Consider the following 18000-nt stretch of genomic DNA (forward strand, 5'->3'; position numbering starts at 1 on the left):
ATTTGAACAAAGAAATGCACATTAATGCAAAGAGCACATGTAAGAATTCAAGCAATATTGGTGTGGGAGCAACAATGTAAAGGGTCCAGACGATGACCAAAGGGGGCTATTGTATTGTAGTGGACACTATTACTATGGAAGAAATTATAGTAATACTAAATTATATGTAGAAGGGGGCAACTAATTATTTTTGGTTAGGCATTATACCCCAATGCCTCCCCATGATGCTGGCTCAGTTTACAATACCTTCTGTAGGTCTTAATACCACAGTCACGACTCTACTGCCCACTCACATTCTAATGCTGACCATAGAAGGATTCCATTTGCAGGGCACCCATGGCTTGAATTTTGGCTGATTCTGGAAAAACCAGCCAAAATTCAAGCCGGGGGTGCCCTGCAAGCACCACCCAGCTGAACAAGATTTTAGGCCTGTACAAAAGGGCATCATTAGCCATGTGTGCCTAGGGCAGACTTATGATGTGTAAATACAAGCCTGCTCGCATCACTACTATAAACGACATTATTGAACACTAAGGTCTCGTTCACACCTAGGCGTATTGCATATGCGCGTCTGTCGCACGTTTCTTTTAACGCGATTCGCGGTAAAAAAGTCACGCCAACGTCGCGCGTTTCCAAAGGCTACTTGGCTGTATCCCAATGGAAACGCGCAACAAAACGGCCCAAAGTAGTACCTGTACCTTTTCAGGCGTGGGCCGTTTTGTAGCGCGTTAGGGACGGGCGGAAATACGCCAAGGTGGGAACGAGACCATTGAATACAATGGGATTTATTTTTTTGAGCGTTTTGTAGAGCATTTGTCGAGCGTAGAACGCGCTACAAAACGTTCAGGTGTGAACGAGGGCTAAGTGCAGAAATATGGTTTATAAGCTAAAGTGACAAAAGGCTTAACATTTCACAAGAGCTCTTTGTACCAAATAATTGCTGCCTTATACTCTAGCCTGACAACTAATGCTACAATAGCCAGGCTGCAAATCTTGGTCTGAAATGTGTGCATAAAGGTGAAGTCCTAAGGACCTACATCCTGTACATTACATGATGCGTGCCATGTTGGATAGATTTCACATTTCTAAAAGAATAACTATGAGGTGAGTGAAAATTACTCATCCTCAATAGATCGGGAAGTGAGCGAACACATAATGTCGCTCGCTCACTTCTCGATCATCTCCCTGCAGAGAGCAGTGACGGTCAGTCACGACTCCCTGCATGGATTACCTCCCTCCCCGCTCCTATCCTCCAGCGCTGACTGGAGGAACGGATGGTGGAGGGGCGGGTACAGCTGGCTCTGCCTCTAGATAGGCAGAGCCAGCTGTCACTCACGCAGCTGGGTGGATCTCAACAGCATTGTCGGTATCCGTCCCGGGTGCGGCGGTCTCTGTATACAATTGGATGGCGATTTGTCAATAAAGGACTTTTTGCTTCAAAACTTTTGGTGTGCTGGTGACAATCCTTACTAGATCTGCATTGTTCACGGGGCCGTCCGTGGTCACTACAAGCACCCACCTGCTTGGCAGGTATACTACTATTCTGGTAAGGAGTGCAGCTGGTTCTTGACTACATGTAATACTGAGCTTTGGGTCACGGGAGGAGGTTAGTATTTGTCCTCCCGTGACCCTTAAGAGAACTATGGGGGAAAACACTTACCCCATATTTCTCTTTTAATTTAATTTCCAGTACTGTTGCTTTAAAATGAGGCATAACGTGTTTAGTAAATGTGAAAGTTCCCTTCATGAGGTGGCCCTTAGTTCTTATGATATGCATCCAAGGCCAGATCTTTTAGCTAATTACACACTTTGTCAAACACAACACAAGAAAACGATCTTTCAGCTTGTAAGTTAAACAATTATGGAATGTTATTATTACTTAATCTGAATACATATACCATATGAACTTAAATCTAAAAAAAAAGTAACACATCTCTTTAATAGAGTATTTAGCATACTAGGTGTTATTTTAGAATGCTGCCTGACCAGTTTAGTTCATATCAGCAATGCAGGGCTGAAGCAGGCATATAATCAATACAGGTTATGGAGGCTATAAAAAGTTTTGATTAGGTAATCACTGTGACGATAGTGGGGGTTGAGCCTGATAATTAAAAAAATAGCATTCTCTCTCCCCCAGTTCAGAGCAAATGCAGGCCTTCATTTAGTCATTTGACAGGCCTTCCACATTCAAAGAACAGAGATCTGCTTATCTGGCCCGTGATCTTTATTGCCCAGCACTAGTGAGAGTCCCAAATCACCTCTAAACCTTTTTGAGCTGTCCCTAATGAAAGGCATGTCACCAGGCATTCATCTGTCACCAGTGGACAAGTTGATAAACACAAGCAGGTATGGTAGAGGTAATGACCCAGGTGACCCGGCATTCACTCGGAAGTCATAAACCTGAGTACAATATCAGCTGCATTTCATAATTTGGAATTGGACAGCAATAGTGTAAAATAAAGGTTCGTCCCTCCTACTGCTCTCCCTCCCCAGCCCTGCTCTAGGGACTGGCTCCGTGACACCCCCAAAAGAGCTAACAAAAAATGCGGTCAAGGCAACTAGAAAGGCTCTTGTTGTGAAACATCAAGAAAGGAACTCCAGTAACATCAAGAAGTCTTAACATTGCAAAAGAGTTCCCCTTTAACTTCTGGACATCATCTGCTGAAAGCTTGCCTGAAGAAGAGCCCTTCAGACCTCTTGCTTATTGAACTCTGAACTCTGTCAGAACTCCTAAAACCAGGACTGTTAAGTATTCACCTTTTTATTCCCTTTTTTTTTTTTTACTTTTATATATTTTGTCTCTCTTTATTAATACCTTTTTCTGTATATTTTCTGCACCGTTTCTTTTATTAAAGGACAATCTTAAAAAGCTTATCTTTTTCTTCTCTGCCTGGGACCGTCACAAATGCCTATGCTTTACACATAAACTTTGCATGAACGGAATGTTAAGCTGTTGACCAGATGGTATAGGTCCCTGGTCAGAATGCACCAGATCTCCTCCGCATACTCGGACAACTGCTGGAGAAGCCAGGCTGGACCTGGCACACTAGCCCACCTATGGTGGAGCTGCCCTCTGCTTCTGCCCTTTTGGCGAGTGATCTCTACTCCAGAGTCACCTCCATCGAGCTGCACATATCTCCGGAAATGGCCCTATTGTCGGTCTTTTTAGGCTCTATCTCTAAGGTGAAGACATCTCTGCTCAGATTCTTTATCATAGCGGCCAGAGCTTTAATCCCACGACATTGGAACTCCCCTGTCGTTCCATCAGTTGCGGAATGGACAGCGGAAATGTGCCGCCTGATGAGATCTGAGGAGCTGATTGCGGAAAGGGCTGATCGATCTGATATCTTTTTGACCAGATGGATGCCATGGATTTTGTTCTTGGACACTGAGGAGTTTCGGTCTCTGCGGTGAGTTTGCATAGATACGTCTGATACTTCAACTATTCTGGGGGTGAATTCGCGGGTTGTGTGGTGGGCTCACCCCCCCACCTCCCCGTTTGCCCACCCATTACAGCTTTGTACGGACGTCTCCGAACCAATCCCTCCCCTTGCCTCCTCTTCTCCACTTTGACTCTTACTCCCCCCCCTCACGTTTCCTCCATATCCCTCCTCTTTACTCTCACTTTCTTCTCCTGTTCGTCTGTGGTAAATGTTACTCATGCAGTGCCGTGGTCACTTGGATTTCGTGACCACCGGTCGCCTTTACTCAGGACTGATCCACCACCGATAGTGGGGCAGCGGTCTAGGCCTGGTGTGGTGGCAAAACTTAAATATAAGCTTAACTCAGGGATTTTTTATAGGTGCTTACACCATGAGTGCCTTTTATGCTACTAGGCCCGGACCTAACACATCATTTGTGAGACCATAGTCTGTATGATGTATGTACGTCTTTTGATTTTGTCATTGTATCCCGACCTTATTTGTTTGTAAAACCTTTAATAAAAACGTATTTCTGAAAAAAAAAAAAGCTTATCTCTACGCTGTAAATGCGAACTTAAAATATCCTTACCTCTGTATAGAGCGCTGCTGTATAGTGAATATGTCATATTCCTGTCTGGGAGGACAGCGGTATCATATGCATTGTTTAAGTGTTTTAAATTGTCAAAGCACTTGCTGGGCACGTTCTGTCTTTCCGTTAAAAAAACACATGGTGGCAGCGAACGTTTGTGGGTAAAGGGTTAACTGTGGAGTTAACCAACCCTGGGGATGATCGCTCTGTCTGCTAGCCTGAGATTGTGTCCTGCGAGCTGAGAAATCTCTGTGCAGGGTGAGGCTGAGAGTGGTATTGCCACGTCCTTATGTTCTTCTTCCAGTGTAGAGGAGCTGTTTTTAAATCCATTTTATCAAAAAGACACTCCTTCACACTGTTATTTCCATTAAAAATTCTAATCCTGTTGATTCTAACTTTGCCTTCACTCATTCACGGGCCATGTCCACTTTATCTCCATTCCCAAACAATCACCACTTGCAGCTTTTTGCCCATAACAACTTGTTGTAAAATAGTAACACAGAAAACAAAACTATAAGATCATACCATAAAATGGCTGAATAATATGTGACCTCAGGAAATGTACTCAACAAGATCACATGACTGCATATAGCAGAATTTCCCAATATCTGTCTAGATGTCACTTTAGATGAAGGTTTTGTGAGGATTTTCTTCTGTTCAGCCCGTCGGAACACTGAGTCGTGGTTTAGGTATTTCTGTTTGGGCCTCCCAATGTCTGCTAAGAGGAAGTACCAGTCTCACTGGATTGTGGTTCTAGTCTCATTGGTTTTCAGTTAGCATATGGAATACTGCCTAGTGTTTTATTTAATTTTTTTGTTCTCATTCCCATGTTGTCTAATAGTTTTTATTTAAAAAAATGCTAATGTTGTGGGGAGCATGCCCAACAGTAAAGTAGCAAGCCTCTTAGCGTGTGCTTATCTGCCCTATCCTTTCCCTTGGTGTTACTACAAATGCTACTGTGCCCTCATTAAGGATTGTTCACGGGAGTCTAGCCTTTAGTAAGCTCTTTTACTGCAAACGGCAATTGCCAGCACACATTTCGAGGGTATGCAGGCCCTCTTTGTCAAGGCCTCTTTATGTTGAGTCTTTAGCAGCACCTCTACTGGTCATGCATTCTGGAAGTTTGGAGACCAGGAGTTTTTGTGCAGCATGAATGCATCTTTCAGAATCTTACCCATTAATTCACTACTTTTCTTTGCTCCTGTTCTGCATCCAGCTACATAGTTACATAGTTAGTCAGGTTGAAAAAAGACACAAGTCCATCGAGTTCAACGTATAGAGATAAGGAGCAAAAAAAAAAAGAGAATAAAAGTCTAAACAGACCGCTATGCCCACAGCTACCCCCTGTTGATCCAGAGGAACATCTGCGTTCCATCTTAAATTACCCTACTATTCACTCTTCTTCTACCCCTCTAATGCACTTAGCGCTGTGTTTTCTTCTCAGTGTTTGTCAAGCCCACTTATATCTCTGCTCCTATATTACCTACTACTGCCATCTGTAACAGACTCAAAGCACCATGTAGTAACTGACCAGATTTTGGGGTAAGTTCCTTTCTGTGGGTAGCAAAGGAAAGGGGTCTTCATAAAGCTAAGTGTCCCCAACTGGAAAAAAAAACCATCACACAGCTCTCCTCAAACTCGTGCCCCTGTCCACCTTACAACTGCTGTGTTTCAGGGCTATGTTCCTTCATCAGTTTCATCAGTGGGCTATAGGGACATGGTTCTCAAACACTTCCTTTTCTGTTAGCGCAGACCCATAGGTAGCATTCTATGTGAAGAACTTGTGTTTTGTTAGAGGGTTCTTTTAAACGTGCGGGTGACTTAGCCCAGAGCTTCACACTAATGCCAGTGTAGGAAGAAAATATACATGCAGTTGGCAACTCTCCTATATCTCTTCTGCCCATCTGTGCTCCGAATAGGGCTGCAACGAATGATTATGTTCATAATCGATTAGTTAGCTGATTTATTTTTTCGATTAATCGGATAAAAAAATTAAACAAACACTAACCTTATAAATAAAATACACAAATGCAGTGTATGAAACATAAAGCTTACTTCAGAATCAAACTGCATGCAATCGCACTACACTGAAACGCACAGCATTGCTTTACCATGTGTTCCAGTGCGGGCGATCACACTGTGGGTGGGAGGCATGTTTGGAGTGCCATTTGAATGAATGGCCCTGCAACGCACCTCCCACAATGAATAGCTTCAGCGAGGGAATGACAGCTGCCAGTGGCAAGATTCCACAGACGACCGCTAAGGCCCCATTCACACTGAGCGATTTATCGAGCGATTTTTGCAGCGATATCGCTCATATTTCCACGCGATATCGCTCTATGTAGCTTCTTCAATCCATTTCAATGGAGCTGTTCACATCTCGTCGCTCAATATAGCTCAATATCGCTTGTAGCTCGTCGCTCGTAGCTTGTCGCTCCTACATGACCCTTTTTTCAAGCGATTTCGAGCGATATTGCTCCTGATTGCATACAGCCCAATAGGAAAAAGTCGCTCAATAGCGCTCGTCGCGCAATATCGCCCAAAGATTTTCATGTCGCTCAGTGTGAATGGGGCCTAAATGTAAATACAGCAGGTAGTTGGCTGGTGCAATAGTCAGCTTGCTATTTGCCATTTCAAAGTGTAATAGCCAATAGCAGGCTGGCTATTGCACTCGCCCACTGCTTGCTGTGCCCCTCCTCCCAGCGTGTGGATCCAACCAACTAATCGATAATGAGAATAATTGACAACTATTCTCATAATCGATTATTATCGATTAGTTGCAGCCCTAGCTCAGAGTGTGAAATTGTGTAAACACCTTTCACAGTTTCCACTTTCCTGTTAAAACCGTTGCACAGAGCCTAAATATGACTATTCAGTGCACTAGGCATCAGAGTTGACCGCACTACCCAGTGTCCTTTGTAATTTACCAGACGTGGTCAGAGACGCACATTCTCTACCTCAGCACTACAAATCTACATGGAGATGCTTGTGAATAAGGGGTGTGGATGTTACTCATCTATGCAGGCACTTTTCTCTATCTAGTGAGAAAAGTGTGGCACTAAAATTTGGGATTTGACTGTAGTGTAGTCTGTGGGAAGGTCCAGGCCCGGGTTGTACAGCCTGATCACAAGATCAGCTGAATAAATTTACAAATCCTTTGCCAGATTCACATATAAGTATTTCAAGTGTGTATTTAGCGATTTACACTAGAGTTCAGCTTTAAATATTTTTTAAAAGCAAATGTATTTAACAAGCCAGTATGATCATTTGTTTTGTGCTATTGTAGCTTCAGAAATTATATTTTTCTCATTTTAGAAACACCGCCTGCGTCTCATAGCTACAGATGGAGTCTTCTCTATGGACGGAGATATTGCTCCTCTACGTGACATTTGTGGCCTGGCAAAGCGTTATAATGCTCTGGTGTTTATAGATGAATGTCATGCCACTGGCTTTATGGGACCAAATGGACGGTAAGAAATATTGGGACATATTCATATTAACTGTATTCATTGGTGTTTATACAACTGCTTGATTTTAAGCTTTGAACTTAAAATAAAGAAAAAAAAGAATCCTCTTGCACATACCTGTAGCAGCTTTCATTGCCTCATCAATGCTACCTGGCAGTAACTAAGCATACTCGCCTCCTTTTATATCCGACAGGTTCCTATAGGCCAGTTAGGCACACCATCATAGTAATGGGTTGAGTGTCGTAGGTTTGCCCTTTCAGAGCAAGACGCTAGAGGGGAAATTAAAATCTACTGCAGATACTGTATGTTGAGGCACATTTAGGTGCTATAAGTTTAGATCTGACTAACAGCTTTATGGGGTTTTTTTTGTAAGGCACAGAGATGGAAATTTATCATAACTGGAGCAGACAGAATCTGGAACAGTTGCCCATGGCAACCAATCGACTTCTAGCTTTTATTTTCAAAGCTCAACGAAACCATTTGAAGAGATAAACTGATTTGTTGCCATGAGCAACTGCTCCAGATTCTGTCTGCTCCAGTTTTTATGAATTCCCCCCAGAGAAGTTACATAATTTTGTCCCTTTAGGCAAGGATAATTACTATATGATAGAATACAATTAATAAATTCATTTGTATGGTACCAGCAAAATCTACAGCTGTTTATATACTGTAGATGTATCTGATCTGAGGTTTGTAGTTGTACATATGTAAGTGGTTGGCATAAGCAAGTAGAAATATAACAAACATGACAAAGAGGGTAGTTTAATGGTGCATTCTTTCATAAACGCATTGATTTTGTACTTTAGTGAAGATATACCACAGCCAGTGGCGTAACAATCGGAGGGGGGCAGCTGGTGCACTGGCCCCAGGCGTAGAGCTGAGGGGGGGCGCCATTTTCCTGCCGATATATTGGCGCATACGTGATTTCTTTCCTCCCCTCTGGGCGCTGCTCTGTGTCCCAGCAAGGAGGAGAGAAAGTTACAGCCGGCCGAGCGCTGCAGGAAGAGAGCGTTGTGAGCAGCCGGTGTCTCTCCTCCCACACCGCTCAGCCACCTATCACAGTCCGGCAGAGCGGTGTGGGGGTAAAGACAGCCCATGCTGTCACAGGAGGCTGGGTTCTCCTCTCTGCTCTACTCGCTCAGCCTCCTGTGTCAGAGAGGAGAGCAAGATACAAACACTCAGCGATCAGTGATCGCTGAGTGTTTGTAGATAATCGAGGACATGGTATGTTAACTACAGCCTCAATTATGAATGAATAGGAGTGAGCTACATCACCTCCTGTTCATTCATAGTTGTGGTTATAGCAAACCTACTCTTATCAATGAACAGGAACACTCATAAAGGATTCCTATTCATTGATAATAGGGGATACAGAAAAAGAGATTGAGGACTTTGTGTTCTCAATCTCTTTTTCTATTTTCAAAGAGAAATATCAGGGGTCTGTTTAGTAGTAAAGTAAAAAATACAAATATTTTAATAAAAAATGAATAAATGAATTAATAAATAAAAATAAATATTAAAAAAATAAATGAAAATTAAATATGTAAAAAATTTGAAAAAATTTAAATAAAAACATGTGGGGGTGAGGGGTGCGAGGTACAGTTCCAGTGGATGTTTATATGATGGGGGGATGCTAAAAAAAAATTCTGCCCCGGGCTCCCATAACTCTGGTTACGCCACTGACCACAGCTTCCTTAAGTTAAATGTATAAGTTCCAATGTTTTCACTGTGTCTTTTTTGATAGGGGCACAGATGAGCTTCTTGGAGTGATGGACCAAGTAACTATTGTGAATTCTACGCTTGGCAAGGCATTGGGTGGAGCTGCAGGTCTGTTCTATGAACATGGGCCATCCATGTAGCAGGACACACATTATTACATAGTGTAAACTGAGAACAAAATTTAACTTAAACAATACTAAAAATTGTGGCTGTGTGCTTTTCTCCTATGTATTTAAAATCACATTGTGGAATTATAAATTTTGGATACCCATAAAACTTTTTTAGACTGAGATTGCATAAAATATAACTGTTCCTGCTTCTACAGCTATATTTCTGTATCAATACGAAGTAGAGAGGCCTGATGAGTTAGCAATGTGATTTATTACTGCAATGTGAAATACCTGCCAGATGACTAGCCAAAAGAGTTTAAACCTTTACATTTTGTACTGACACAATGACACAGAGAGTTGAATGAAGTGAGGGCACCTGATCTAATATAGTGTAAGGACAGCTAAGGCTGGGTTCACACCTAGGCGTACGGAATATGAGCGTTTGCCTCGCATCTTTACCGTGATTTGCGGTAAAAGAAACGCGCGTTTCCGAGGGCTATCCCGCTGTATCCTAATGGATACGCGCGACAAATACGCCCCAAAGAAGCTTCTGTACTTCTTTGGGCGTAGTGCGTTTTACAGCGTGTTCCTACACGCTGTAAAATGCCCAGGTGGGAACCATGCCAATAGGCAATTATTGGTTTTCACATGTTGAGCGTGTTACAGCACGTAGGAACGCGCTGTAAAACGCCCAGGTGTGAACCAGGCCTAAAGGCTAAGGCAGGCAAAGTAGGATCTTATTTGGTAACACAAGGCGGGGCGAGAGAGGCCAGAGGGCAGATATTGTCCAAATATAAGCAATAGTCAACACCAGGAAATAGCCAATGGGGCAAGCTGGGTGAACCACAGGATTTGTGTATATTCTGTAATGCCATCCTTGAGAAGTAGTTTAGTTTTGTGTTATGCAAGAATCTAAACATTTAGCATAACATTATTTTAATTGTGCGCACTTGCCTATGAAAGATTTATAGTTGTCCCCTTTATAAAGCTTCACTTCTTTTGAGAATGACCCATCAGCCTGATGGTCACCTGGTGTCTTACAGCTGCTACCCTGACAACTACTTGACCTTACACACAGCCTTGACCAAATATGGATCACCTGGAGGAGGTTTGTTTCCTTTTCTGATAACAATTTTACTTTATCTTTAAGCTGTAGGTCTGGAAAATTAACATACCCGTTAATCCTGCTAGAAAAACTGCGAGATACAGTACAGTGAGTGGGGTTGTCACCTTAGGACAGGAAGTGTGTTACAGCTGGATTGCTAGGGAAAAAGTCTTAAAAAAACAAAAAAACTAAACTAATTTAGTCACCACACCTAAGCACTGTTAAGCTGCAATATATTCAATGTTAGTTCTTAGGATTTAAATACACTTTAACGTTTAACTTGTTTTCTAGTGACTTTAACAGGCTATTTGTTCCATATCTCCTTAGGTGGGTACACAACAGGCCCAAAGCCTCTGATTGACTTGCTGCGGCAGCGCTCCCGGCCATATCTTTTCTCCAATACTCTTCCCCCAGCTGTGGTTGGCAGTGCCTCCAAAGCGCTTGACCTCTTGATGGCAAGCAATACAATTGCCCAATCGATGACTGCTAAAACGGCACGGTGAGAACATGCAAAATAAAAGTATAGTCCTTTTCAGGAACTCTTGTGGTTCACACACCTCTCCCACACTGCACATCCTTCTTTTCTGGTTCAGCTTTGCAGCTTCTTATGTGTCCTCTCCTCTCCTTTTCCAGGCTGCTCAGTGCTAAATTAATCAACATAATCTCCAATTCCCAATGAATAGGGATGTGTTCAAGGTAGCAGAAAAGCTTGTAGGGTGTAATAGCTGTGCTTTCTCCAGGCTGTGCAGTGGGGCAGAGGTGTGTAAAATGTAATTTAATTTATGTAATCTGTGTATTAAGCAGTTTGCCTGAGGCTCCACTTTAAAGCCCATTTCCAGGCTAATTTTTAAATTCAAAAATTGTTCCCCTGCAAAAAAACAGATAAGGCTCCAATATTCTCCTTCAATCTTGATCTATCCCCACAGTGCCTCTTCTTTGCCACAATTTTTAATCGGTCTTTTGGCTTGAATGATGCCCAGCGTTGCTCAGCCCAGAAGACTGAGGACTATATTGAATACAGGGCATGAGGTACCCTTAATTTCCTGTGCAATGATGCAGAGGGCAGTACTAACGGTAAAAAAAAAAGTTAAAAAAAGTATTATAAGTGCACACCAACATTACAATGTGGCATTGCATGGCTAGACCATTGTAATGTTGGTGTGCACTTAGTATTATAAGATTTGGAAAAGAAGAACTGGCAGCCATCAGGATCTGCAATAATATGAAAAATTTTAGCCCTTGCATGTATATAATTTCTGTTTCATTCCACAGCAAAGCAGTTTTATAACTTTACAAATAAATAACCTGTGATATGTTATAGGTTTCGCAACAAGATGGCAGCTGCAGGTTTCACTATATCTGGAAACGACCATCCTATTTGTCCCGTGATGCTTGGAGATGCCAGACTAGCTGCAGCAATAGCAGATGATATGTTAGAAAGAGGTATGGTGTAGGAGGTGTATATGTGTTGGTTTATTTAAAAGGTACTTGTCAGGTCAGAACTGTCCAATCTACCACTGCCGACTTGTTTTGTAAAGTTACAGGCTCTAGGGCTGTAATCTTTACTAGGGCTGTGGAAATTGAAGATGAATTTCTCGATTTAATCGTTAAACTTTTTGATCGATTACATTTATTTTGATCGCTAATGAAAACACTCACCTCTCCGCTGGCTTCTGGGAGTCCCGTCAGCGATCCGGTGACGTCACGGACATCGACGTCACCGGACTCCTCCCCCCTTCCCCAAGTGGCCCCGTGACGGCTAACGAAGGGAAGGGGGGAGAAGTCCGGTGACGTCGATGTCCGTGACATCACCGGACTCCTCCCCCCTTTGTTAGCCGATGGAGCCACTTGGGCCGGTGAGTTTGCCCAAGAAACTCTCTGCATGAGCGCCAGCCAGGGCGTTGGCCTATACACATACAGCACAGCAATAAAGTAATAAAATGAACCAGGATCACACTAATCCAGCATGTTATTATTGAGTTGCCCCACTCAAGCGGCGGCCATATTGAGTGGGGCACGTGAGATTAATAACGTGCTGGATTAGTGTGATCCTAGTTCATTTTATTACTTCATTGCTGTGCTGCATGTGTATAGGCCAATGTAGTTGGATCTGTATATGCGTTATAATTAATCAAAATTAATCGATTAAAAAAAATTTGATTAATCGAACATGACAATTTTAATCATTACCAGCCCTAATCTTTACCCTTCTGCATTAGTCACGGACCTGGAACAAGCACAATATGAGGGTTTGTTCTGGGTCTTAGACTCAGTGAAACCAGTATAAGGATGATGGAAATCGTTGTCAACTATTTCCATCATCGATTAGTTGGTCATTCGATTAGTTGCCCTGCTTGCGGCTCCACGCACGCTGCTTATCCTCCCCACCTCACCCAGCACTCGCAATGACTGATCCAGTTCAAGGGGGTGGTGGCGGCCACACCATCCACGATCGTCCCAGGGAGATGTGTTAGACTGAAGCGAGGAGGAGCGGGCAGGGGGAGGACAGCAGCCACTGACAGACCCGCCCACACTACGATCGTCACAGGGAGATGTGTACTTGTTAGACCAAAGCAAACGCGAGAGGAGCGGGCGGTGGGAGGATGGGGGGAAGATGGCGCAGCTCATCTCATCAGGTGAGATGTTGGGGAACCAGGGGCTCACTGGGCAGGGCTCCGGTTGTGATTACTGTATACAGTTTGTCACTGTGTGCAGGGAGATGATCATTTGTGTCTGGACTGGGGCGAACATGAGGAGAGGAGGGCAGCCTGAGACTGCAGGGAGGAAAGCACTGTCCTTTAGCCAGGGCTACTGTGTTACTCCGGAAGTAGGACTGTGCAGTGTGCTCAAGTACATGTCTGTGGTGGAGATGTTTCTCCTCCCCCCTGTGAAATGTCCCCCCAACACCCCCCACTGCCTGCACCTCCCCCCCACTGACAGCCTGATATCACATTGCAGTTCCCTCCTCTACAAAACACCAATGCCGAGCTATTATAAAGTAAAAGTGAGTGGCTCAAGTGACCAATTATAAAGTGGAAATATAAATATAATGTGGAAATATAAATCCCAGGTGAACAAAAATGGTACATTTCGCTGTATAATGTAATGCTGGGATTTGTAGTCCTCTATGGCCGATGCCATTCCTCATTGATTGTTGTATAATTTTACACTTTCCATTTCACTATATTGCACACCACACTTTTTTTACTTCCAGCTGCAAAAAAACGCATTATAAAAATGTCAGAGGGTGCTGACAAGGTGACCGTTGAAAAAAGTGTGCGAACCAAGTCCTCAAAGACACACTGTCCTTACTTCTGGAGGATGACTACTTTTGTTCCCCATGATCCCTGTGTGTAGTAAAGTAGCCACCGCTCCAAGCTTCCTCCTGTGAGGGACAAAAATCTCAATACAAACTAGTAGTCCATCACTGGAGTGATTTAAAAAAAAAGTAGGGAAGTATTGGATTTCACTGTTTGAGCGTTTTTTCAGCGCTTCGACCAGCGCTGAAAAACGCCCAGGTGTGAACCCAGCCTAATAGAAATGTGGGAATTCCCTCTGCTGGCTCATTCTGTCTCCACTACTTTGTATGTCAATGACTTGCAACAAGCAATTATATCAGATGTCAAACACCTGACGTGCACATGCTTGTTCTTGGTAAGTAACCTGCTCTAGTAAATTAAAGGTGCCCACACACCTTACGATTATCGTACGATAATCGTATGCGATCGACTTATCGTACGATAATCGCAAGGTGTATGGGCAGTGTACAACTGCAAATACTGTACAATCATACGACTTTTGTCTTTCAAGCATGTTTGAAAACTGTGGTGGATCGTACGATTATCGCAACTTTAGTGGCGTTTCCGTACGTCAAAAATCGTACGATCTACACTGCTCATGCGCAAACTAAAATACCGCCATTCGATTACCGCAATTCGTCCACGTGCTTTTCTTCAATTACGGATAATTGAACCATGCGATAATCGGGGCATTATGGGGCCGCAGTACGAAAATCGTACGACGGTTCGATCATCGGACGGAAAGTGTCGTCCGATGATCGCAAGGTGTGTGGACTGGCCACCTTAGACTTACGATGACAACATCAGCAGACAGATTCCCAGTAGCCATTGCCGGCCTCCATCTGAAAATGTTAGTTGTCTTGCTGTTGCACTGCCCACCTGGCTTCAACACATTGTGTACCACTGACACAAAACCAGTTTTCAGATCAGTCAGAAAAGTCAGAGAACATTCAGAAAAAATGTCAGTCCTTATCTGCATTCTTGATCCAAACCTGTGGTTCAAATGATTGATGCAAAAGAATGACAGCCAGACAACTATTATTTTCAGAAGGAGAGGTCCGCACCCCAACCTCCATGTTTCTCTCATGACAGGTTTCCCTACATCCCCTAATATCAGTGTACTCTGGCCTTTCATAGAGGAATGTAATCATTCTGGCATTCCTAATATCAGTGAAGTGACATCACCCAACCACTACCTGTCCTTCCTTTTATTCCCACAGATCCCATTCTGCCAGGGTGTGGCAGCTGAGAACAGGTCAGGGTTAGGATATGCACTCTGCGCCCATTCTCTAAAGCAGTGCATCAACACCCCATCTCTCTTTTGAAATGCAAAAAGAAAAAGATGGATGGCTGTTTAACATCTGCTCAAATGCTTCAGGAACCTTTTCAGTTTATTTTTTAGTTAGATTTACAGGGGAAATTATCTAACTGTAGTTGTGCTTTAAACTAAAACTAGGTAAACTAAATTAACTTTTGAAATGCATACAAGTATACAGTGGGGGGAATTTATCAAAACTGGAGCAGACAAAATCTCGAGCAGCTTTGCATGGCAACCAATCTTCAGTTTGTTCAGTTAAGATTTGAAAATCAAAGAGAGATGCTCCAGATTTTGTCTGCTCCAGTTTTGATAAATTCACATTTTTCTGCCTAAGGTATTGTTGTTCTGTAGAGTTCTGTTCATTGTTTTCAAACAGGATAAAAATGCTACAATCCATTATATTACAAATTCACTTTGTATCATCTACACGCAGTGTATATTATTGTGGTTAGAATTTGTAATATAATGGATTGTAGCATTTTTATGGCATTTACACGTTGTCTATAACATTGCGGTTTGAATGTCTAACATAATTGATTGTTGCCGCTTGATATTATGTACATGTCATATATTTTAATGTTGCTCCTTTATTTGCCTCAGTGCTACATTTGATGATAATTTTTACCAACGAATTTGTAACTATGTGACAAACTCTAAAAAGTTCACATACTTTATAGCTGCTATTAAGATTACTAAGAGCCACTCCCATTAGATCTAGAAGATCTCCCGATCTAGAGAAATTTTATCCTTTTAAAATTCTTTAAAATTCCTTTAATCACACAACCTTTTTTTAAATATATATATATATATATAATACTGCTATTCGTTTTAGTAATTTTCAGACAATAATTTTAACTATCAATGCCAATGTTTTTACTCATCAGTAACGGCGGTTTTCCCGTCAAGACAGGTGAGAGCGCATAGCGGAAATACCGGCAATTGGTCTGACACTGCCACATTACCTTTCCAGTGATAAACCCTTGTGATTGGTTAACGATTAATTTAAATAGAGCAGGATATAGAAGAGTTCATTCAGGTTCTGATGAAGGGGGCGTGCCCCTGAAACGCATAGACCGTTCAAACTCACACTGGCAGAGGACTTTTGATCTGTTTTCATTCTGTGAGACTCCCGCTGCCAGAGATTTCCATTGCATCGTCTTACATGCTTTTATTGATCGATCCTTCTTGTGAGTACAATTTCAGCTGTGTTGCCGTTTGAATAAATGACTTTTTACACGATGGAGGCGCTCTGTTTTGCTTTGTATTTCCCAGATCGAAGGTCAATTTGACCGGTGGGAGCTGCCTCATCTGTGTTTCTACTAAACGTCCAAATTGGCCATTCTCTCGTAACCGGCGGCGCCGGTATTTGCTTGGATGTCACCCACCTGCATCCAGCTTCTTTATTGAACAATTAATCTACATCTTTATCGTTGTATCTTGAGCAGGGCGCTGACCCAGGAAGCATTAATACTAAACCAAAAATTAGCTGAGTGATCTTAATAAAAGTAAGAAGTGTGTTTTGTATCACAAGAATAGCCAGCTAAATCTACAAGTATTTTAGCTGGTAAAACTATGATATTATGTTTAAAGGTGAACTGGAGTTACTCTTTAAACCTTTATGCAAATCCTGAAGTCTTCAGGCCAGTCTGGTGATGTCACGGAGTCTTCCTTTTTTTCTGCGGCGATAGGCAGTCCCTCCTCCTGGACTGGGTGCACTGATATGTTATTAGACAGAGGTACTATGAGCCTAGGTTGTATGTTATATCTATAACGGCCTGGGTCACAGGAAGGAAGTGGGTTGGATGACGCTTTCTGTCAATTAAACTCTCAGAGCAGTAAACCTAAGATCCCAACAATATTGTGGGGATTCACTCCAATGCTCGATTGACAGCTGGCTCTGCCTCTCTAGAGGCAAAGTTGGCTGTTCCCGTCCCCTTCCCTGTCTGTCCCTCCAATTGGCGCAGGAGGAACAGAGAGGAGAAGGAGGGAGTCCATGCAGGGAGTGGTGATTGACAGGACAGTGAAGACCGGGAGCTAAGCGATCAACGGTTTGTGATTGCTCAGCTCTTGATCTATTAAGCCATGCCCGCTCTATAGCTCATGAACTGAGTGTCACAACTGCACTGTCACACGCAGGCTCCCTCAATACATCTTTTTTTAAGAATGCTAAGCTGATCTCCCAATTTAGTCATTCATACTCCTTACACTTAGAATTTTCCACATTTGTTGTCCATATTATGAAATAATCTCTGCATATAAATGGTTAATACATCCTGCTATGTAAAGGATTAAATAAGTAGCACACGTACTTTCAGTACATGTTTACATTTCTCCTATCTTTCTTCTGCCAGGTATCTATGTTATTGGATTTAGCTACCCTGTGGTGCCTAAGGGTAAAGCTCGCATCAGAGTACAGATTTCAGCAGCTCATAGCGATAAAGATATTGACAACTGTGTACAAGCATTCACAGAGGTGGGCCGTAAACATGGCGTAGTGCCATAAGACAGTGGAAGAAACGGAGGACATGACTGGTCAATATAAAGTTTCATCTGGAATGCCTATCATGCAGATGCTGCAACAGCCAAAGAAAAACAGGTGTACCCGCTTACTGAAGAGTTGGATGTAACATCAGTCAGTAGCGATGCACTTTATTAATGATGCAATTGTTACATAAAGGGTGAGCTACCAGACAACAGTGGGTTTATTCACCATCTAACTTCATATCCCTCAGTGATATTAAAGTATACATGCAAGCTGCCATTGCTTTCTTTTAAAATTCTAGTTGCAAAAATGTCTCCAAACAAGAATGTAGCAGGTGTCCGAGCAAAGTTAGAACAGATGTACATACTTTTTCTTTGATGCAAAAATCATGATTAAAGCCATGCGAGACAAGCAACTAGCAATTTTAGAAGTAGGGGTCAGCAAAGAAAGACTACTGTACTTTGTACTTATTCCCTTGGTTCAGGTTTC

At 42.6% G+C, this 18000-nt stretch overlaps 1 protein-coding gene across 1 annotated transcript in view; it reads left to right on the forward strand.

Moving 5' to 3' along the window:
* Positions 1 to 17604, forward strand: part of GCAT (glycine C-acetyltransferase) — a 26808-nt gene extending 9204 nt beyond the window's left edge. The window contains exons 5-9 of the mRNA XM_018565488.1: positions 7327 to 7481; positions 9223 to 9305; positions 10740 to 10911; positions 11734 to 11855; positions 17381 to 17604. Of these exons, the coding sequence (XP_018420990.1) occupies positions 7327 to 7481; positions 9223 to 9305; positions 10740 to 10911; positions 11734 to 11855; positions 17381 to 17532 (684 nt within the window). The 3' untranslated portion in view covers positions 17533 to 17604. The remainder of the gene's footprint in view (positions 1 to 7326; positions 7482 to 9222; positions 9306 to 10739; positions 10912 to 11733; positions 11856 to 17380) is intronic.
* The last annotated feature ends 396 nt before the right edge of the window (positions 17605 to 18000 follow it).

This window comes from Nanorana parkeri, unplaced genomic scaffold, assembly GCF_000935625.1.
Source record: "Nanorana parkeri isolate BGI_ZX_2015 unplaced genomic scaffold, ASM93562v1 scaffold852, whole genome shotgun sequence".
NCBI classification, from domain to species: Eukaryota; Metazoa; Chordata; class Amphibia; order Anura; family Dicroglossidae; genus Nanorana; species Nanorana parkeri.